General features: G+C 40.5%; 1 protein-coding gene across 1 annotated transcript in view; it reads left to right on the top strand.

Moving 5' to 3' along the window:
• Window positions 1-14,584, top strand: part of Ccdc168 (coiled-coil domain containing 168) — a gene marked incomplete at its 5' end in the record, with an annotated part of 32,941 nt that extends 18,357 nt beyond the window's left edge. The window contains 24 exon segments of the mRNA XM_051190164.1: window positions 470-576; window positions 579-667; window positions 670-779; window positions 781-1,347; window positions 1,349-1,731; window positions 1,734-1,866; window positions 1,868-1,924; window positions 1,926-1,981; window positions 1,984-2,414; window positions 12,417-12,629; window positions 12,631-12,697; window positions 12,700-12,819; window positions 12,822-13,063; window positions 13,066-13,118; window positions 13,120-13,157; window positions 13,160-13,583; window positions 13,585-13,685; window positions 13,688-13,726; window positions 13,729-13,836; window positions 13,839-13,905; window positions 13,907-14,141; window positions 14,143-14,245; window positions 14,248-14,382; window positions 14,385-14,584. Of these exon segments, the coding sequence (XP_051046121.1) occupies window positions 470-576; window positions 579-667; window positions 670-779; window positions 781-1,347; window positions 1,349-1,731; window positions 1,734-1,866; window positions 1,868-1,924; window positions 1,926-1,981; window positions 1,984-2,414; window positions 12,417-12,629; window positions 12,631-12,697; window positions 12,700-12,819; window positions 12,822-13,063; window positions 13,066-13,118; window positions 13,120-13,157; window positions 13,160-13,583; window positions 13,585-13,685; window positions 13,688-13,726; window positions 13,729-13,836; window positions 13,839-13,905; window positions 13,907-14,141; window positions 14,143-14,245; window positions 14,248-14,382; window positions 14,385-14,584 (4,078 nt within the window).
• Window positions 14,585-22,109: the final 7,525 nt, after the last annotated feature.

The raw sequence follows: 22,109 nt of genomic DNA, 5'->3' as shown, positions 1-22,109 counted from the left end.
GCCAAACTCCTGGAATCCAGATGCAGAGGAGTGATAAGAGATGGGGCCAATACCAGGCTACAGAAACCCACAGAGACAGCTGACCTAAACAAGGAGGAGCTCATGGACCCCCAGACTGACAGCTGAGAAACCAGCATTGGACCAACTCAGACCCCCTGAACATGGGTCTCAGTTGGAAGGCCTGGGCAGTCTAAGGGGCCTCAGACAGTGGGACCAGTATGTGTCTCTGGTGCACAAAAGGACTTTGAGAGCACATTCCCCATGGAGGGATACTCCCTTAGCCTAGAGACAGGAGGGAGGGCCTAGACCTTACTCCAAATGACTTGACAGATTTTTATGATCCCTCCTGGAAGGCCTCACCCTCCCTGTGGAGTGGGTGGGGAATGGGATGGGAGGGGGGTCAGGGAACAAGGGAGGGAGGGGAGGAGAAAAGAAGGGAGAGGGAACTGGGATCGATATGTAAGAATATCAAAATATATTTAAATAAAAATATGAAAGACAAAGAGATCATCAAATCAATGGATAAAAGGGTAAAAAAATTACCATGGTCACATACACTCAGTATTAAGAAGTTGCAGAGGAAAAACTTGTGGATCTGGCATATACAATTATAGCATCACCCATCTCACAATTGCAACTCAATAAATTTTTAGGTGCACAGATAGAGAAGCTGATAGAGAAGTTTACAGTGAGATAAAATTACTGAAACAACACGTGCCATAGAAAGAAAAGGAAGGTGAAGAACAGCATGTGGATATAAACAGTATAATGCATGCCAAGGATATATATTGGAACAAAGAAATAACCTATTTTACATATACAGAATATGAGTGAACTTCAGTGGAAAACTAAACAGCAAGGAGAAAAGGTCAAATAAGATTGAAGTGAGCTAGGTGTAGCATTAACTAAGAAGTTGACTATGACATCCACTGCTATGTCTCCCCAATCTATCCTTACTGTGAATGCCACGGTCAAGGAAGAATGTACTCCAATGTTAACAAGATCCTCTGTTTCCTTGAGATACTTCCAGAAATCGTCAGATTCTGAAGGAGGCATTTACACACAGCCAATTCCCGGAGATACTTCAATTAGTCTACAAAATGAAAAACAACATATGTCAGAGGAAAAGGAAAAAGCTGGAATGAAAATAGCAAAGATCATAACTCACAAATATCAAGAAATAAAGGTGTAGAATGAACAAGGTGAGCAAGGCTTAGTGCTGACTAAATTCTCCCCTTTGTTACCACATCTGCTTCATCCCAAATTGCCTGAGAAAATAGAATTCAATGACACAAAACTAACACTTAGAAAGTCTGCTTTGCAGAGACTATCAACCAAAGGAGAAACTACATAAAAAGGCCATTGTTCAAAAACAACATATACCTCAGAGAGAAGAGTCATGTAAAAGAGAAGTAATGGACAGTCAAGGCACAGATATAAGTTTGAAATCACAAAAATTACTTCTGTCCCAGAAGTTCCACAGAAGAGAACTACATATGCATATTAATGCACCCAAACTGAAGGAACAAGACAATACAAGTGAATCTCAAGTTTTAAGAAAAATGTATAATCCTAAATCTTCTCCAGCTGACATTATCTTGTGTTAAGCTGTACAAGTAGATGAAGAAAGGCTATAAAGTACACTCTCTTCTTCCCCATTCCAACAAATATTTCCAGCATTATCAGATGCAGAGAAAATGGCAAACAAAGAGGTTGTGTGGAGCCATGTCAAAACGGCAAACAGCATACAAAACACATAGGAAGAACAGTAGACTTGACAATTGGGGTGCATTGCAAAAGGACAAAGGTCTCACCAATTTCATATCTCCTTAATACAAAGGAATCTGTCATGATTATGAAGGTACTGCAAAAAAGTACACAAAGACAAAAGTGAACTGACTGTGGTTGCAACACAGACTTTCCTATCCATCACCATCTTCTAGGTATTCACAAGACAAAACATAGAAAGGCACAGCAAGATTTACCCACAGGGAAATTTCCAGGAAACAGCAATGAGATAGTCAGCTGAAGTTGATTGTAACTGTATGGTTAAGGCAACAAAACACTATATGCTACAGAAACAAGCCAGGCCACAGAAGTCAAAGTCTGTGACCAGTGCCCACCAAATAAGTGAACCTCCACAAGTTGAGTCAGAATGTGAGTCAGTACCCCCGGGTCATAAAATTGATCTCAAAAGATTAGGTACCATTGAAAGGGGGGAAAATGCTGGATGTGTCTTTCAAAGGGTAAAAGAGCCAGTCAGAAAAATGTGAAAAAGAACATTCAACAAAGATTGGAATTGGAAGAAGGAAGATGAAATCAAAGATAATTGAAGTTACAAAACAAGTCCTAAGTTTTCAGTTTCTCCACCAAAGAAGTCACTCAAGGAAACACTGACCATAAGTGGCACCCTTGTATGTATGTTCAAAAGGGCCTGTGACAAAGACAGGACAGGAGACTGGCTCATGTAGGTATATTAAGCCGAAGAAAGAGTAATGCTATGATAAGCAAAGTGTTAACTCCAGAAAAGACATCTCAAAATAAGGGCTGGAGAGATGACTCTGTGGTTAAGAACACCATCTGGTCTTCCAGAGGTCCTGAGTTCAATCCCCAGAAACCACATGATGGCTCACAACCATCTGTAATGAGATCTGTTGCCCTCTTCTGGCCTTCAAGGCTACATGAATAAATAAATAAATAAATAAAATAAGAAAATATTAACATGAAAGAGCAAGCCATTCCTCGCTGCAAGAGTGGGGAGCAGACAAAGCCGGATTCCTTCCCTCTTCTTCTTTTTTTTTTTAAATCACTTATTTTTTTATTTTATTTTATATAACCAAGTCCATTTAAATGAAAACAAACATTTATAGACAATATTTAGGAATTTGGGCATGTTCTTTCCAAACTACTTCCTGCTGGTAAGGGGTGCTGTCATGGGGGATTCGAAGAAGATTCAGAAATCCTGGCTGTAGGCTGTCAGGCTGCTTTGTCCAGCTGTTTTGAATGTAGGACCACCTGTTAGTCTCTTTCAGGTGGTCTGGCTTGATCAAACCACATTACTCTGGAAGGAATCCACATCTTTTCATTTTCTGTGGAAACAAAAATAGAAATTCTTTTCCCCAGTAACTTGTCCTTGAACTTAAGTTTTGGAGTAAAAGCATTTTTTTAAATTTAATTTATTATTTTACATGTTGATCCCAGTTCCCTCTCCCTCCCTCCCAATCTCCCTCACTCCCATCCTTCCTCCCTCCCTCCTTCCCTCACTTTTACCCTCTCTGCCCTCTCACATGCACTTTAACCACCTTCCCATCCCCCTACCCCAATTCCATATGTAGGGGAATGTGATCCAGTAGGGGTCATGTAGGTCTGACAGGTCATGTGAAGTAGGGACTAGGGCTTCTCTCCTGTCTCTAGATTAAGGCAGTTATCCCTCCATGGGGGATGTGTTCGCAAAGTCCTTTTGTGCTCCAGGGATACATCCTGGCTCCACTGTCTGAGGTCCCTTAGACTGCTCAGTCCTTCTGGCTGAGACCCATATTCAGGGGGGCCTGAGTCAGTCCCATGTTGGCTTCCCAGCTATCAGTCTGGTGGCCTGTTAGCTCCTCCTTGTTCAGGTAAGCTGTCTCTAAGTGTTTCTGCCACCTGGTCTTGTCCTCTCCCTCTGCATCTGAGTTCTACTTCGACTCAGTGTTTATGTATGGGTGTTTGCTCCTGTTTGCAACAGGCATTAGTTGAGGGCTCCATGGAGAAGTTAGTTGTTGATCTCACTCTCCGGGAAGGGCATTTATGGTAGCCTTTCCATGGAAGCTCAAATTGTTAGTTGGCAGCAGTCTTGTAGTTCTCTAGACCTTTCTTTGTGTTCAATTTTATCTTCAAGCCAATATTGGCTCCCTCTTTTATGTTCTCTCTCTCTCTCTCTCTCTCTCTCTCTCTCTCTCTCTCTTTCCTGTCTTCTATTCCTAACCAGGCTAAATTTTCCTGGTGGCACATATTTTCCTTTCCTCCCCCTCATTTTCTCCTAGTTTTCTCTCCATTCGCTGCCCCCCCCCCCACGTCCCCTGAGCTCTGGGGGACTTGTCTATTATCAGTTCTGTGAGGGACTTTATATGAATTTCTTAGAATACACCTTGTATCCTAGTTCCTCTGGTGATGTGAATTATAGGCTGGTGATCCTTTGATCTAGGTCTAAAATCCATATATGAGTGAGTACATACTGTGTTCCTCTTTTTGTGACTGGGTTACCTCATTCAGGATGGTTTCTTCAAGTGCCATCCACTTGCCTGCGAATTTCAAGATACCATTATTTTTTTCTGCACAGTAGTATTCCATTGTGTAGATGTGCCACATCTTCATTAACCATTCTTCAATTGAGGGGCATCTAGGTTGCTTCCAGCTTCTTGCTATTACAAATAGTGCTGCTATGAACATAGTTGAACAGATGTCTTTGTTGCATGGATGTGAATCCTTTGGGTATATGCCTAAGAGGGGGATTGCCGGGTCCTGTGGTAAACTAATTCCCATTTTCCTGAGGAACCGCCATACTGATCTCCAAAATGGCTGAGTTTGCACTCCCACCAGCAGTGGAGGAGGGTTCCCCTTTCTCCACATCCTCTCCGTTCAACATGAGTCATCATTGGTGTTTGTAATTTTAGCCATTCTGGCAGGGGTAAGATGGTATCTCAAAGTTGTTTTGATTTGCATTTCCCTGATAGCTAGGGATGTGGAGCATTTTCTTAAGTGTCTTTCAGCCTTTTTGATTTCCTCTATTGAGAATTCTTTCTTCAGTTCTGTACCTCATTTTTTAATAGGGTTATTTGGTTATTAGGTGTTGTGTTGACTAGTTTCTTGAGTTCTTTGTATATTTTGGAGATCAGCCCTTTGTGGGATTATAGGATTGGTGAAGATCTTTTCCCAGTCTGTGTTCTGCTGTGGGTCTTGTCAACTGTGTCCTTTGCCTTACAGAAGCTTCTAAGTTTGAAGCGGTCCCATTCATTAATTGTTTCTCTCAGTGTCTGTGCCCCTGGAGTTATGTTCAGGAAGCAGTCTCATATACCAATTTTTTCAAGGCTCCTACTTTCTCTACTAAGAGGTTCAATGTGGCTGGATTGATGTTGAGGTCTTTAATCCATTTGGACTTGAGTTTTGTGCATGGCGACAGACATGAGTCTATCTGCAGTCTTCTACACACCCTCATCCAATTGTGCCAGCACCATTTGTTGAAGATGCTGTCCTCACCCCATTGTATAATTGTAGCCGTTTTGTCGAAAATCAGGTGATCATAGGTGTGTGGGTTAATATCAGGATTTTCAAATCAATTCCATTGGTCTACCTGTCTATTTTTATGCCAATACCAGGTTGTTTTCAGAACTATAGCTCTGTAGTAGAGCTTAAAGTCAGGAATGGTGAATGCCTCCTGAAGTTCTTTTATTGTATAGGGTTGTTTTGGCTATCCTGGGTCTTTTGTTTTTCCATATAAAGTTGATTATTATCCTTTCAAGGTCGGTAAAGAATTGTGGTGGGATTTTAATGGGGATTGCACTGAATCTGTAGATTGCTTTTGGCAAGATTGCCATTTTTACTATGTTTATCCTACCTATCCAAGAGCATGGGAGATCTTTCCATTTTCTGGTATCTTCTTTAATTTCTTTCTTTAGAGACACAAAGTTCTTATTATATAGGTCTTTTACTTGTTTGGTAAGCGTTACACCAAGATACTTTATGTTGCTTGTGGCTATTGTAAAGGGTGATGTTTCTCTGATTTCTTTCTCTGTCTCTTTGTCGTCTGAAAAAAGTAGGGCTACTGATTTTTTTGAGTTTATCTTGTATCCTGCTACTTTGCTGAAGGTGTTTATCAGCTGTAGGAGTTCCCTGGTAGAGTTTATTGGGTCGCTTATGTAAACTATCATATCATCTGCAAATAGAGACAGTTTGACTTCTTCCTTCCCAATTTGGATCCCCTTGATCTCCTTTTGTTGTCTTATAGCATTAGCTAGAACTTCTAGTACGATATTGAAGAGATATGGAGAGAGAGGGCAGCCTTGTCTTGTTCCTGATTTTAGAGGAATTGGCTTAAGTTTCTCTCCATTCAGTTTGATGTTGGCAGTTGGTTTGCTGTATATTGCTCTTACTATGTTTAGGTATGTTCCTGTTATCCCTGACCTCTCCAAGACCTTTATCATGAAATGGTGTTGAATTTTGTCGAAGGCTTTTTCCGCATCTAGGGAGATAATCATATGGTTTTTCTTTTTCTGTTTGTTTATATGGTGGATCACGTTTATAGATTTTCGTATGTTAAACCATCCCTGCATTCCAGGGATGAAGCCTACTTGGTCATGGTGGATGATTTCTCTGATGTATTCTTGAATTCGGTTTGCCAGTATTTTATTGAGTATTTTTGCATTGATATTCATCAGGGATATTGGTCTTTCTTTCTTTCTTAGTTGTGTCTTTGTGAGGCTTGGGTACCAAGGTTATTGTGGCCTCATAAAAAGAGTTTGGCGATGAACCTTCTGTTTCTATCTTGTGGAACAGTTTGAGGAGTAGTGGTATTAGTTCTTCCTTGAATATCTGGTAGAATTCTGCGCTGAATCCATCTGGCCCTGGACTTTTTTTGGTTGGAAGGCTTTCGATGACTGCTTCTATTTCATTGCGGGTTATAGGTCTATTTAAGTTGTTTGTCTGTTCTTGATTTAATTTTGGTGATAGTTGTCCAGAAATTTGTCCATTTCCTTTGAATTTTCAATTTTTGTGGAATACAGATTTTCAAAGTATGACCTGAAAATTATCTGGATTTCTTCTGTGTCTGTTGTTACGTTCCCCTTTTCATTTCTGATTTTGTTAATTTGCATGTTCTCTCTCTGCTTTTTCGTTAATTTGGATAAAGGTTTGTCTATCATGTTGATTTTCTCAAAAAACCAACTCTTTGTTGCATTGATTTTTTTGTATTGTTTTCCTGGTTTCTATTTTGTTGATTTCAGCCCTCAAGTTGATTATTTCCTGTCGTCTGCTCCTACGGGGTGAATTCACTTCTCTGTGTTCTAAGGCTTTCAGTTGCCTTAAGGCTGTTAATTCTCTTATGTGACTATCCTCTGTTTTCTTTATATGGGCACTTAGTGCAATGAACTTCCCTGGTAGCACTGCTATCAAGGTGTCCCATAAGTTCGGGTATGTTGTGTCCTCATTCTCGTTGAATATCAGAAAGTTCTTAATTTCTTTCTTTATTTCTTGTTTGACCCAGGAGTGGTGCAATTGCACATTGTTCAGTTTCCATGAGTTTTCAGGTTTGAATTCCAATTTTAATGCATGGCGGTCCAATAAGATACAGGGGACTATTTCTATTCTCTTGTATCTGTTGAGGTTTGTATGTCACCTAGTATGTGGTCGATTTTAGAGAAGGTTCCATGTGGAGCAGAGAAGAAGATATATTCTTTTGTCTTTGGATGGAATGTTCTACAGATGTCTGTTAACCCCAGTTGAGACATAACTTCTGTTAATTCTTTTGTTTCTTTGTTGAGTTTCTGATTTGTGGTCCTGTCTAGTGTTGAGAGTGGTGTATTGAAGTCTCCCACCATAAGTGTGTGAGGTTTTATATGAGCTTTGAGTTTTAGTAGTGTTTCTTTTACGAATGTGGGTGACTTTGTATTAGGGATATAGATGTTCAGAACTGAGACTTTGTGTTGATGGATTTCTCCTGTGATAAATATGAAATGACTGTCTTCATCTCTTGACTAATTTTGGTTTGAAGTCTAACTTGTTAGATATTAGGATAGCTATGCCTGCTTGCTTCTTATTTTCATTTGATTGGAAAATCTTTTCCCAACCCTTTACCCTGAGGTAATGTCTATCTTTGAAGCTTAGATGTGTTTCTTGTATGCAGCAGAAGGATGGATTCTGTCTTCGTATCCATTCTGTTAGCCTGTGTCAATCTTCCTGGTCGCACATGTTTTCCTTTCCTCCCCCTCATTTTCTCCTACTTCTCTCTCCATTTGCTGCCCCCCCCCCACTTCCCCTGAGCTCTGGGGGACTTGTCCCTTCCCAGTTCTGTGAGGGACTTTATATGAATCTCTTAGAATACACCTTGTATCCTAGTTCGTCTGGTGATGTGAATTATAGGCTGGTGATCCTTTGATCTAGGTCTAAAATCCATATATGAGTGAGTACATACATAAGACATCTGTTCAACTATGTTCATAGCAGCACTATTTGTAATAGCAAGAAGCTGGAAGCAACCTAGATGCCCCTCAATTGAAGAATGGTTAATGAAGATGTGGCACATCTACACAATGGAATACTACTCTGCAGAAAAAAACAATGGCATCTTGAAATTCGCAGGCAAGTGGATGGCACTTGAAGAAACCATCCTGAATGAGGTATCCCAGTAGCCTGTGTCTTTTTATAGGTGAGTTAAGACCATTAATGTTGAGGGTGAGTAAGGACCATTGATTGTTGATGCTTGTTTGATTTATGTTTGTTGTTAGCAGTGGTATTGTGAATATATTTGTTCTGCTTTACCCTTGGTTTCTGGTATAGTTGGATTATCTGTTGCCTACAATTTTGTGGGCGTAGTTACCTTCCTTGGGTTGGAGTTTTTCTTCCAATACTTTCTGTAGGGCTGGATTTGTAGATACATATTGGGAAAATCTGGTTTTGTCATTAAATATCTTGTTTTCTCCATCTATAGTGATTGAGAGTTTTGCTGGATATAGTAGCCTAGGCTGGCATCCGTGTTCTCTTAATACTTTTAGAACATCTATCCAGGACCTTCTGGCCTTGAGGGTTTCCATGGAGAAGTCAGGTGTAATTTTGATAGGTCTGCCATTATATGTTACCTGTCCTTTTTCCTTCGCTGCTCTTAATATTCTTTATTTATTCTGTATGCTAGGTGTTTTGATTATTATATGTTGAGGGGTCTTTTTTCTTTGGTCCAGCCTATTTGGGGTTCCGTATGCTTCTTGTACTCTCATGGGCATGTCCTTCTTCAGATTTGAAAAGTTTTCCTCGATGATTTTGTTGAATATGTTTTCGGCACCTTTGAGCTGGGCTTCCTCACCTTCGTCTATGCCTATTATTCTTAGTTTTGGCCTTTTCATGGTGTCCCACATTTCCTGGATGTTTTGTGTTAAGGATTTGTTGGATTTTATGATTTTCTTTGGTCGATGAATCTATTTCTTCTAGTTTATCTTCTGCACCTGAGATTATATCTTCCATCTCTTGAATTCTATTGGTTATGCTTGTGTCCATAGTTGCCGATTTTTTGCCCAGCTTTTCAATTTCCAGCATTCCTTCCGTTTGTGTTGCGTTTATTTTCTCTATTTCAGTTTTCAAGTCTTGAACTGTTTCCTTCACCTGCTTAATTTTTTTTCTTGGCTTTCTGTACTTTCCTTAAGGAATTTGTTCATTTCTTCCACTTTTTTGTTTTTTCCTCCATTTCTTTAAGGGATTTTCTCACATCTTCTTTGAGGGCCTCTATCATTTTTATGATGGTAATTTTTAAGTTGTACCCTTCTGCTTCCTCTGCTTTGTTGTTGTGTTCCATTCTAGTTGGTGTAGATTCCCTAGATTCTGGTGGTGTCATGCTTGTCTTTCTGTTGTTAGGTGTTTTCTTGTATTGCCTTCTTCCCATAGCTTCTTCCAGTAGGTGTTGGTGGGGTCTCCCTCTCTCTCTATGATAATTCCCCGGTGGGCTTATGTGGGTCTGAGATTCAATATCTGTAGCTCTGTGTTGTCCAAGCTCTCTAGGAGGTTTCTCCACAGACAGGGACCCAGGGATGGGGTCAAGGATGAGGATCCAGTAAGAAGATGCCAGCAGGTACTCACAGTGGTCCCGCAGAGATAGGCAGATCTCTGGGAGGGGCCTGGGGCTCCAGCAGAGGACTGGAGGTGGGGTCAGAGACCAAGCAGGTGGAAATTATGGATGGTCCCGTGTGGATAGTCAGGTCTCCTTTGTTCAGGGTTGCTCTGAGAAGTCTCAGAAGTAGGGTGGACTGTTGGCTTCACCCTCTGTCCCAGTGCTCAACCAGAGCAGCAGGACCGTGGGTAGGGTAAGGGCACAGGGTAGGGGGGGCAGTCTCGTGGTGGGGATGGTGGGGGTGTATCAGAGCTCCAAGGGTGCTCTCAATGGGGACAGGAGACAGGAGCAGCAGGATCAGGGGCCAACCCAGGGAGTTCGGGTGGTGGTGGGGGGGGGGTGAGGAGGTTGTAGGGGACAGGCAGCCTGATTGGGCCCAGACTCACCTCTGGCCAATAGCTGGCGGAAGAGGACAAGGGCTGAGGTGAACTTGGGAAGGTTTTGCAGGATAGTTGGATCTCACTGTAAACTGGAGCTCTCCAGCTGAGGCCTCTTTCTTTGGCAGAGGCCCAGATTTGGGGGTCAAGGATCTTGCCCGCTGGAACTCAGAGTGGACCCGCAGAGATAGGCGGATCTCTAGGAGGGGCCCGGGGCTCCAGCAGAGGACTGGAGGTGGGGTCAGAGACCAAGCAGGTGGAAATTATGGGTGGTCCCGTGTGGATAGTCAGGTCTCCTTTGTTCAGAGTTGCTCTGAGAAGTCTCAGAAGTAGGGTGGACTGTTGGCTCCACCCTCTGTCCCAGTGCTCAACCAGAGCAGCAGGACCGTGGGTGGGGTAGGGCACAGGGTGGGGGGGCAGCCTCGCGGTGGGGATGGGTGGGGGTGTATCAGAGCTCCAAGGGTGCTCCCAATGGGGACAGGAGACAGGAGCAGCAGGATCAGGGGCCAACCCAAGGAGTTCCGGTGGGGGGGGGGAGGTGGTTGTAGGGGACAGGCAGCCTGATTGGGCCCAGACTCACCTCTGGCCAATAGCTGGCGGAAGAGGACAAGGGCTGAGCTGAAACTTGGGAAGGTTTTGCAGGATAGTCGGATCTCCTTATTCCCTCTTCTTATTGTTCCAGTTTACAGGGAAAATCAGAGGATACCTTTACAAACAGATGTGGACAGGAAAACTGCAGTAATTATCAGCCCACAGATGCAGTCAGGGGTACACAAGAGAACAGCAGAGTATAATGCCACAAGAAGGAAAGAAGATCCACCATCAATTGTTCCAGAACAAGAACAGTGTGATCTAGCATTGCCTTAGAAGTCCCATGATTCTGTACTGAAATCTGAACACCTGGAACAAAGGGATGAAATAGACACAATCTCTGATGCAAATCTGAAGCAGAAAACACTAGAAATGGACACCATCTATACTGTGAGGCAGAAAGACACAATATAGACCTAGAAGAAAACAAAAAACACTCAGAGAGGACAGGGGACATGCAGAAGAGCTGTATTGCAATCTGGAGAATAAAGCCAGAGAGAATAGCAGCACTAAAAATCATGCTCTTCAAGACTCAGGTAGTCACTTTAGAGAGAACAAGTACCCATTCCGGGAAAAGCTTTAGAAGGAGCTAGACTTGTCAGATCTACATGACCCCAATTGGATGGCATTACCCTACATATGGAATTGGGGTGGGGGAATAGGAGGGTGGTTAGGGTGCATGTGAGAGGGCAGAGAGTATAAAAGTGAGGGAGGTAGGGAGGGGGAACTGGGATCGACATGTAAAATAATAAATTCAAGGACAAAACATTCAAGGACAAAAATTTCTAACAGCATTCTCAATTCATTGTATGCCTACATTCCTATTTGTTACAAAAACCAGAAAAGCAGATTCATAGTAACAAATCTGAAAAGAGAACTGAAACCCAAATATTGAACTATGAGAATCCCAAAGCACCCAATTTCAAAGATACTTGGTATCATAGGATATGGTAGTGTAAGCATTAAGAGGAAATTAGAATATGCCTTCATCAAACCAAAAACCATGGTTCCAGGTGTAAATATGCATCAGGGATCATTATTAGAAGTCTTTGTGCTTCCATGCTAAAGGAATACTTTTCCTTACTAAAGGAATAGTAGAATAAAAAACAAGCCCAAGAAAGGAAAAAGAGAGTTCTAAATTCCAGGAGAAATTGCCGATGCTAGAGACATTAAGAACATCTTGACAATTGTAAAAGAATTTAATTTTACAATCTCATTGCTGCAGTATTCTCAGCTCTTTGTGATGAATGATCAGGAAATGTGGAACTTCCTGGTGTAGAGCCAGAAGTAAACCATGGATATGAAATAGACAACAACTCATATTTATAAACAAGAAAAGGTGTTATTTCAGATAGTGAGGACTTAAATATCATGCATAAACCTGCCATGAATATCACTGAGCAAGAAGAAATACAAAAAGACACAGTAACACCCCCAGAGTGCCCATTTGAAGGATAAAGGACACTATAGAAACTCATTTGAGAAATATCCTGAGTATAAATGTTCTACCACCAAGGCTACACCCACTGCCTGGGACCCCAATATTTGATAAGATGCTCCACTGTGCCCACAATGATAAAAACACACTTGTATAACATTTGTTTCCCATTTATGAAGCACTAAAATATATCTTTGAAACCCCTGTTGAAAATAAGATCCAAAACCAAGTCCTTTTTGAAGAACTGGGTAAAGTAGGAGCCTACAGGCCTGATGATGCAAAGGCATTTCCTTTGCCAGAGAGTCCAGACACATCATCAAAAATATATCTCATACTGCTTCACGGACCTCTTTTAAAACAGCTTACTTCTGAATTAAAAAGATAAGCTGAGTATTTATTTAGTTTCTATAGCAACTGAGATAAAACTGAATCAGACACCAGAGATGTGGACACAACCTTACAGAAGTATAACTCTCAACCCCAAAGAGCTACTTCAGAAGATTACTGTCATAGGCTTTATTTAAAACATATAATAATGAATTTTAGGTCTTCAACAGTAGATACTATAATACTAACTTAAAAAGCAATTACCAAAGACATTTTCATTCTCTCAACTGTGTAAAGAAACCAACAATGAATGTTTCAAATAGTAAGGTAGAACCAAAAGGTAGCAAAAGGCAAGAAAGTGTAACATCACTAGAAACTTGGAATAATCTCCCATTGAGTCACATTCTCCCCCCAGTTCTCAGAGAAAGAGAAGGACATCTTTTACACTTTTGTTCAAAAACACTGGAGATAAAAATGACAGGCCTCTTCCCAAAATTGCAGCACAATCTTACACAATGGCCAATGCCCAGGATAAATCAATTATTTAAGTGTGTCAATTCTGCCACCAAAGAACCAAAATGAACAGAGTTTTAGTACTTTTTGTTGAAAAATCTTTTTGTGAAATTGACTATGATTTGAAATGCAAATCCCTCCACTTGTTCCCTAGACCTTCTGTCACTGTGGTCTTTAAGCCAAATGTACTTCCCAAACACACTTCTAAGTCAAGCATGGGTTCAGGCTCAGAATGTGAAAAAGTAGAAAATAGTGAAGAAAGTAGTATTCTTTCCTTTGACAAAGAACCTTTACAATATGTTCCTTTCCAAAAGAAAAATCCACAACAAAGCTCATTACTCACAAGAAAATTCCAAGAGCCAGCCAATGTATCTGCCTTTTACCCTGAACTACAAGGCACAAAATAGAATTATATAATAATTCTTTTGGATTTAAAATTACAGATGACTTCATAAAAGGGTAAATAATATCATGTATGGTTCCAAGAAACCATTCACACAATATTCTGTTTCAGGAACTCAGCAAATACTGCTGAGTTCATCTTGGATTTCTGATGACTGGATCAATGATGTTCCCCTAAATATTGACATTTCAGTGACTTGGCAGAATGTCCAGCTTCCGAGGAAAGTATCAGTAAGAATGTGTGTTTATTGAAACCAATTTTTACTTACCTCAAGATTCACAAAAGTTCTTGTTTGAGGTACCTAAACACATTCCATTGGCAGATATTCACCAAATGGATAAAGCAATTTTTTGAAGCCATTTTACAATGAAGATACAAATGACCATCATACTAGAATCCATAGAAAACAAACCTCCATTATGGCATTCTTGAAATAGTAGGAAATATAGATTTAACTCCAAAATGCAGTCTCCTGACTGGTTGTCTTATACCTCATCCAATACTGTAGAAATAGAGTCTACATCATCTTCAATAACATTCAGTGAAGAGAAGCCTTGGACCACGGCCATGTGGAGCAGAACAAGCTACTCTTTAACCTCCTCAACAACTGAATCAAATATTAAATTGAATCATGCAAAACAAAACAAAACATGGCAAGTCTCACATATACCCCTAAGTCAAAGAAAGAAGGAAGGCTGAATCTGATTTATGGAGAAAGTCCAATGTCGATCAGAGTTCAAATTATAGTCACACAGTGAAGAGAAACACCCAAGGAGAAAAAGACTATATCATTATGAATCCAAAGAACCAAATCCACAAACCAATCAGATGCCAGAGACAAATGTTCAATGGCAGAATATCAAATTCTATTCAGAAAGAAAGGAAAACTAGCCTGTGTACCAGCAGAATCAATGGATATTATCCCCCAGACCATTTGCTGGTTTATTCCCCCACCCCAAACCTTACAGAAAATAAACTTCCAAGTTCCTCAAATGGCAAATATTTCAAAATCTTGGAATCTGTGTAGTTCATCCAAAAAGCTGTTGGGATCACTTTCAAGGATCTTTAATGCAGTCTGTTATGGTTAATATCAAATGCTTGTGTGTTCTTCTGAATTGGAACTCTATGATATTCTATGTAAATGAAATAGTAGAATGTCATATTTCTTTGAGATGTGTTTGCTCAGTTTGTCTGCTTTATGTCTTGGTAGACTGATGCAGTTGTTTTTGGAGGTTAAGGAATAGGCATGACTGTTCCATACTACTAAGAGCTCTCCCTTCAGTTGATGCTGCTTCCTCATAATCCTAATTAATGGGAGAGGTCCACAGACCAGAAGCCTTTTTCCCATCCTGCCCTTATGGCTGAAGGGTAAATGGGAGAAACATTGGATCATGGAAAAGATGGAGAATAGGTAGCTGAAATGGAAATGAGAAAAAGATGAGCTTATTGAGATAGCACTAAGAGGTCCACATTGTCAAACAGCACAAATCCACAGCCAGAACCCAGTTATGTCCAATGAGTTTGACAGGCAAACTGAATACCTTAATGCTTTTTATAATAGAGAACTCTGAACACTCAAACCATAAGACTTGTGAAGGGACTAGTCCTACTGAATGATAGCTGCAGGATCTCCATGACTCAGGATTACAGCAGGATATCTGAGAGTTTTCATGAGGGTCCAGTGATGATGCTGTGCCTTGAACAAAATGAATGAGTCATTGCAATGAACATTTGTGGGCGTGGCTGATTGGACGAAAGGGTAAACTGTGACACACTGAAGCCCCCAACACCACTAGGATGAATGAAGAGGTGTTGAAGAGGTAGGAAATACAGAGTAAGGTGATTTTTGTTTGTTTTGTTTTTAATTATTTTTCTGGGGTTTGTTTGCAGGGGGCACTGCAGGGGCTGATATGGAGGGACTTGGAGGTGAGCAGGATTGGGGTACAATCTGTGAAATTCCCAAAGAATTAATGAAGATTTATGTTATTTAAAAAAATCTTCAAAATCCATATAAACAAAAAGCCAGACATAACAGTGTTACTTGTAATCCCAGCTCTGGAGAACAGGGACATCCCTGAGGTGCCATGACAAGCCAGTATAAGCCTCCTTGGTAAGTCTCAGGCCAGTGAGAGACTTGTCTCAAAAGAGAAAAATAATAAACAGCACCCAAGGAAGGACACCTGATATTGTTTCTTACCTGCACATGTACGTAAACATTCACCAACACATAACTTTCTCCTGCACACTCATGAACACAAACATATACATAAAAAATGTATGTGCCCACATCTACCCAATGGAATACTACTACGCAGAAAAAAATAATGGAATCTTGAAATTCGCAGGCAAGTGGATGGCACTTGAAGAAACCATCCTGAATGAGGTAACCCAGTCACAAAAAGAGGAACATGGTATGTATTCACTCATATATGGATTTTAGACCTAGAGCAAAGGATCACCAGCCTATAATTCACACCACCAGAGGAACTAGGATACAAGGTATATTCTAAGAGATTCATACAAGGTCCCTCACAGAAGGGGGAAGGGACAAGTCCCCCAGAGCTCAGGGGAAGTGGGGGGGCAGTGAATGGAGAGAGAACTAGGAGAAAGAGAAGGGGAGAAAAGCACATGCGAATAGGAAGATTGAGTCAGGGTAGGAATAGAAGACAGGAGAGAGAGAGAGAGAGAGAGAGAGAGAGAGAGAGAGAGAGAACACATAAAAGAGGGAGCCATTATTGGTTATTGGTTTGAAGAGAAAACTGAACCTAAAGAAAGATCTAGAGACCTACAAGACTGACTCTAACTAACAATTTGAGCAACCGTGAAAAGGCTACCATAAATGCCCTTCCCGGACAGTGAGATCAACAACTAACTTATTCACCATCATGAAGCCCTCATCTAGTACCTATCAGAAACAGAAACAAACACTCATAACTAAACACTGAGTCGAACTAGAATCCAGATGCAGAGAAAGAGGACAAAACCAGGTTGCAGAAACACATAAAGACAGCTTATCTGAACAAGGAGGAGCTAACACACCCCCAGACTGATAGCTGAGAATCCAGCATGGGACTGACTCAGACCCTCTGAATATGGGTCTCAGCTAGAAGGACTGAGCAATCTAAGGGACCTCAGACAGTGGAACCAGGATGTATCCCTGGTGCACAAAAGGACCTTGCAGACACATCCCCCATGGAGGGATACTGCCTTAACCTAGAGACAAGAGAGAAGTCCTAGTCCCTACTTTAAATGACCTGACAGACATACATGACCCCACCTGGATGGCATTGCCCTACATGTGGAATTGGGGTTGGGGGATGGGAGGGAAGGGTGGTCATGGTGCATGTGAGGGGGGAGAGAGGATAAGAGGGAGGGAAGGAGAGGAAACTGGGATAGACATGTAAAATAAAAATAAAAAAATTTAAAAAACTCAAAAAAAAAGAAAGAAAGAAAATGTATGTGCCCATTAACTACATGCCAGTATTCATTAACTACATTCCAGACCAGCTACCTCATCCATATTTCATCCACACTGCCACTATTACAATTTTGGAACAAATCCTAGATACATCATTTTGTTTGTAAATATTTTTAGTGTGTATCTACATAAGGGCTTTTAAGATGACCACAATGTCATGGTAACATCTGAAAATAACAGAGCTTGCTTCTTGAAATCCAATTTGAGTATAGGAGTGACGTATTTAAAATAAAATTTATGCTTCAAAAGACTGCCTTAACTTTAAGTAATACAAATCAGAGCTGTAATTTTTAGTTTAATTTCTAGTCATAAATGATAGGGGAGAAATGCCTGAGTGATCAGGTGCATTGTGGTGACTTATTCTTGGTTGTGAACTTGACTACATTTGGAACTAACTAAAACCCACATGGTTTGGTACATCTATGTTTCATTTTTTCTTAATTAAAACTTTAGAAATAGGAAGTCCCACTTTTGAGGTGGGGAGATACGTTTTTATCTTGGCCTTACCTTCTTCTGGCAACCTGTATAAAGGATATGGAAGAAGGAAGCTTGCTCTTTGGTTGCTTGTTCTTCCCCTCGTTGCTAAGTTTATTCCTTCACTGGCATTAGAACCTATCTTCTTCGGGACTGAAATATATACTGAAGACCAGCTGAGAAATCCAGTCTCAAACCAAGCAACTACTGAATTTTTCTGTTGGTGGACAGCCATTTTTGAACTAGCTGAACCACAGCCTGTAGGCCATTCTAATAAATCCCCTTTCTAGATAAAGAAAGGAAGAAGATACATGATACATACATACATACTTACATAGATTCATTCTATCAGTTCTGTTTTTCTAGAGAATCCTTTCTAATACACATGTGATGAAAACCTGCCATAAGTGAGTCAAATATTACAAAAAATCAAAAAGCAAAAGACTATATATAGTCAGAGAAAAAAGTCATATCCCATTTTTTATAAAGCTGGGTGAAGACACAAATATCATTTTAGTTACCTGTTTGTTGCATTTTTTTCTAGTTTTTGATTGTTAGTTTTAATAATCACCTTGACACAATCTAGAATCATGTTTGGGGGATCTCAGTGGGAAATGTTCTAGATAAGGTTAGCTCATGAGATAGTCTTGATCACATTTGTTGACATGGGAAAACGAAGTCCACTATGGGTGGCAACATTCCCTAGGGCAAAGCCCTGGGCTGAATATAATGGGGAGAGTGAGCTGACACTGGCAATCTTGTGTGCATGTGTTCCTCAATCTTGGCTGTGGATGTGATGTAAGGAGATGCTTCAAATTTCTGCTGCCTTGATTTCCTCACAGTTCTGAACTATTACCTGGAAATGTAAGACAAACCCTTCTTTCCCAAACTGCTATTGTCTGGGTGTTTCATCACCACAGCAGGAAAGAAACTAAGAAACATCAATGTCATTAGTTAGAGTAAATATGAATTCTTCCGAGTGCAGTCTTACTAGAAGACACTATACCCTTTTGTATTTCTCTTAGTGATTTACACATTCGATGGGTGAAATCTCATCCACAGCCCACTCTCCCATACTGCAGCTTTCTCCCTTGTTTGTTCTCCATCACTCCAGTTCCCCCAGTTCCATGCACTGTAGGAGGCTGTCACATTGTGACATAGACTCTGGCCTTGTTACTGGTATCACTACAGGGACGTGTTCCATGCTGAACAGAAGGAACTCTGGAAGCTGTTTCTACACCAGGATAACATAAATGTATAAGAAGTGAATGCCAGTCACTTAAATACATAGCTCATTAATCCCAGAGAGAATGCATCCTAACTCATCCCCCGGTCCCCATTCCAGTCCCAGAAATGTTTGCAGCCTCTACAGTCTCACTGGATGTGAAGGCAGATTTGAAGGGATAGGTCAGAGAGGAAAAAAATAATGCTTTTAACTACACTGAAAATATATTACAAATCTTCAAGGCTCCATGCTCAAACTTTTTTTTTAGCATTTATAGTATACATCCTATAATTATGGTTATACAATATAAATATATTAACACACAAATATAAATATGCTTATATAAATAAAATAATGTTGGTTTATCAATTTCTATATCTTAGCAACAAAGAGTTATTCAGTGTCTCCCATGGGCCAGACCTCATCCTAAATAATGAACCTAATAAAAATTATTAAGTATAATCTCAAGTTAGGAAAGTCACAGTGAAGTCACACAGCATGGATGAGAGGTGATAAGCATGGGCAACTCCAAAGAAGCTACACTAGATGACTTCCTCATAGCCATATAGATAAAACCCCATTCCCCAAGTCATCCCTAAGTCTATGTACATAATACCTCTATGATACTCTGAAATCACATTTAAGAGTATGATTTCATACAGATGTCTGAGAGGAATCTAAATGATGATGTGGCACCCTCCTTCTGAAAGGGAATGTCAACAGGACACAAACTTGATGGGCTCTCAAAAGCAGGCACTGCTGATCCCATAAAGATGATGGCAGTTTGTCCAAGAGGATAGTACCTTACAACACACACACACACACACACACACACACACACACAAATACAACAAATATACATACTCAGAGATGGACATACATAAACCTAGTCTCATTTCAACACGTGTCCGGTATCTATGCTAAAACCACAATTCTTTGGACTAGCACATCTATATAGAATTACCAATTTAAAGCGAATGATTATAAAAATATCTGAATCCAGTCTTCTAATGACCCATATGGCTTCTTTGACAAACACAAAACTCCACAGAGCTGGCTGGCACATACATGACTCTACTTTGCACATATTAAAATAGTGGCATGTGTGGATGGTGTAGTTGCAGGCCATTGAAAGTGAAGATGTCCAGGTAAGTGAACTTGGATAGGCATGGGGAGGAGGGTGTGTTTTTCAGGATGGATCCTCCCACAACAGTTAGTATTGGCCTGAGTACATTCTTACCACATTCCCCCAGAGCTTGACCTATTGTTTTGAAGGAATGGAGAAAGACAAAAGAATCCATCCTTAGCTTTCTCCAGTGTTTTCAGTTAATGATGATTCAGAGGGTGGTGCTAACCCTTCCTAATACTTCGACCCTTTAATACAGCTCCTCAGGGTTGTGATGACCCCAACCATAAAATTATTCTCAGAGCTCTTCATAACCATAATTTTGCTACTGTTATAAATCATAATGTAAGTATCTATGTTTTCCAATGGTTTTAGGCAACCTCTGTGAAGTCATTCAACCCCAAAGGGGCTGTGACCCATAGCTTAAGAACTACTCTGATTTAGAGTCTTAACTTTTCTTTTGGCTTCTAAGCCAAAATAAGTAACAAATGTGTGTTAAAGTAACCTCAGTCCGAGGTTACTATATCCTGTACTACTCAGTGTTGTCTGAAGAACATATAGAAATAGTGTGATTATGAAGAGTTCTGTGAGATTGATTGAAATGATATGGGGTATGTAACCCAAGCATGACTGTTCACATCTTACTGGGGAGGCTGAGAAGCCACAACCTTCTTAGCCCATGAGCCTGGTGCCTCCACACTCCCAGTCTGGCACTGAAGGCCTGGAGGGCTCCAGGAGAGCTATTAGTCTATTACATGGTAAAGATGAAAAGCTGGTTCTGGTTTCAGTGGAGGACATCAGGAGCAGCAATACAACAGGGTAGGCACTAGGCAGCAAGAAGCCAAGATGCACAGGCAAAACAGCCCTGCTTTTTTTTTTTTTTTTTTTTTTTTTTTTTTGCTACCTGAGCAATCCCTGGAAGCTGCCACTCATTCCAGTGGAATAACTTCCTCCCTCAGTGAACCTGTTCCTGGAAATGTCTTGCAAGCCCAACTTACAGGCCTGTCTCTAAGTTGATAAATATAATTAAATGTCCCATCTTAACATCTTAGTAGCTTGAAAAAGATAATATAGATAAACTTTTAAAGTTTTACTTTTAAATGCAGTAGCTTAATGGATTGTGTGCCTGTCAGGTACTATATAATTCTTCATGCTTCAGGATCAGACTGGAAATTCCACATTGGTTCTCTTTCAGTGTTTATGTTTCAGCAAAGGCTAAAATGTTCCAGCATCTCATTGCAAAAGGGAATCTGAGAGAATAATCCATATCCAGCAGAGGGCACTGTGTTTCCCTCACAAGTTAAAATGAATCCATTTGTGCTACTGGTGCTATGTTCAGGAAGTGGTCTCCTGTACCAATTTGACACTGAGATCGACAATTAAAAATAGGACCTCCTCAAACTGAAAAGCTTCTGTAAGGCAAAGGACACAGTCGACAAGACCAAAGGCAGCCCAGAGACTGGGCAAAGATTTTCACCAACCCAACATCTGACAGAGTGCCGATCTCCAAAATATACAAAGAACTCAAGAAACTAGTCACCAAAACACCAAATAACCCTATTAAAAAGTGGGGGTACAGAACTGAATAGAGAATCTCAATAGAGGAATCCAAAATAATTGAAAGACACTTAAGAAAGTGTTCAACAGCCTTAGTCATCAGGGAAATGCAAATCAAAACAACTCTGAGATACCATCTTACTTCTTCTAGAATGGCTATAATTACAAACACCAATGACAGCTTATGCTGGAGAGGATATGGAGAAAGGGGAACACTCCTCCACTGCTGGTGGGAGTGCAAACTTATATAGCCATTTTGTAGATCAGTATGACAGTTCCTCAGGAAAATGGGAATCAGTCTACCACAGGACCCCGCAATTCCACTCTTAGGCATATCCCCAAATGATCCACATCCATTCAACAAAGACATCTGTTCAACTATGTTCGTAGAAGCATTATTTGTAATAGCAAGAACCTGGAAGCAACCTGGATGCCCCTCAACTGAAGAATGGATAAAGAAGATGTGGCACATCTACACAATGGGATACTACTCAGCTTGAAAAAAAAAAAAAAACCAATGGAATCTTGAAATTCGCAGGCAAATGGATGAAACTTGAAGAAACCATCCTGAGTGAGGTAACCCAGTCACACAAAGAGAAACATGGTATGTACTCACTCATTTATGGATTTTAGACATAAAGCAAATGATCACCAGCCTATAATTCACACCGCCAGAGAAACTAGGATACAAGGAGGACCCTAAAAGATTCATACAAGATCCCTCACAGAAGGGGAAAGGAACAAGATCTCCTG

Source organism: Phodopus roborovskii, unplaced genomic scaffold, assembly GCF_943737965.1.
Source record: "Phodopus roborovskii unplaced genomic scaffold, PHOROB, whole genome shotgun sequence".
In the NCBI taxonomy this organism is placed as follows: Eukaryota; Metazoa; Chordata; class Mammalia; order Rodentia; family Cricetidae; genus Phodopus; species Phodopus roborovskii.
The sequence above is the reverse complement of the archived record's forward strand: the minus strand, read 5'-3'. Positions and strand labels throughout refer to the sequence as shown.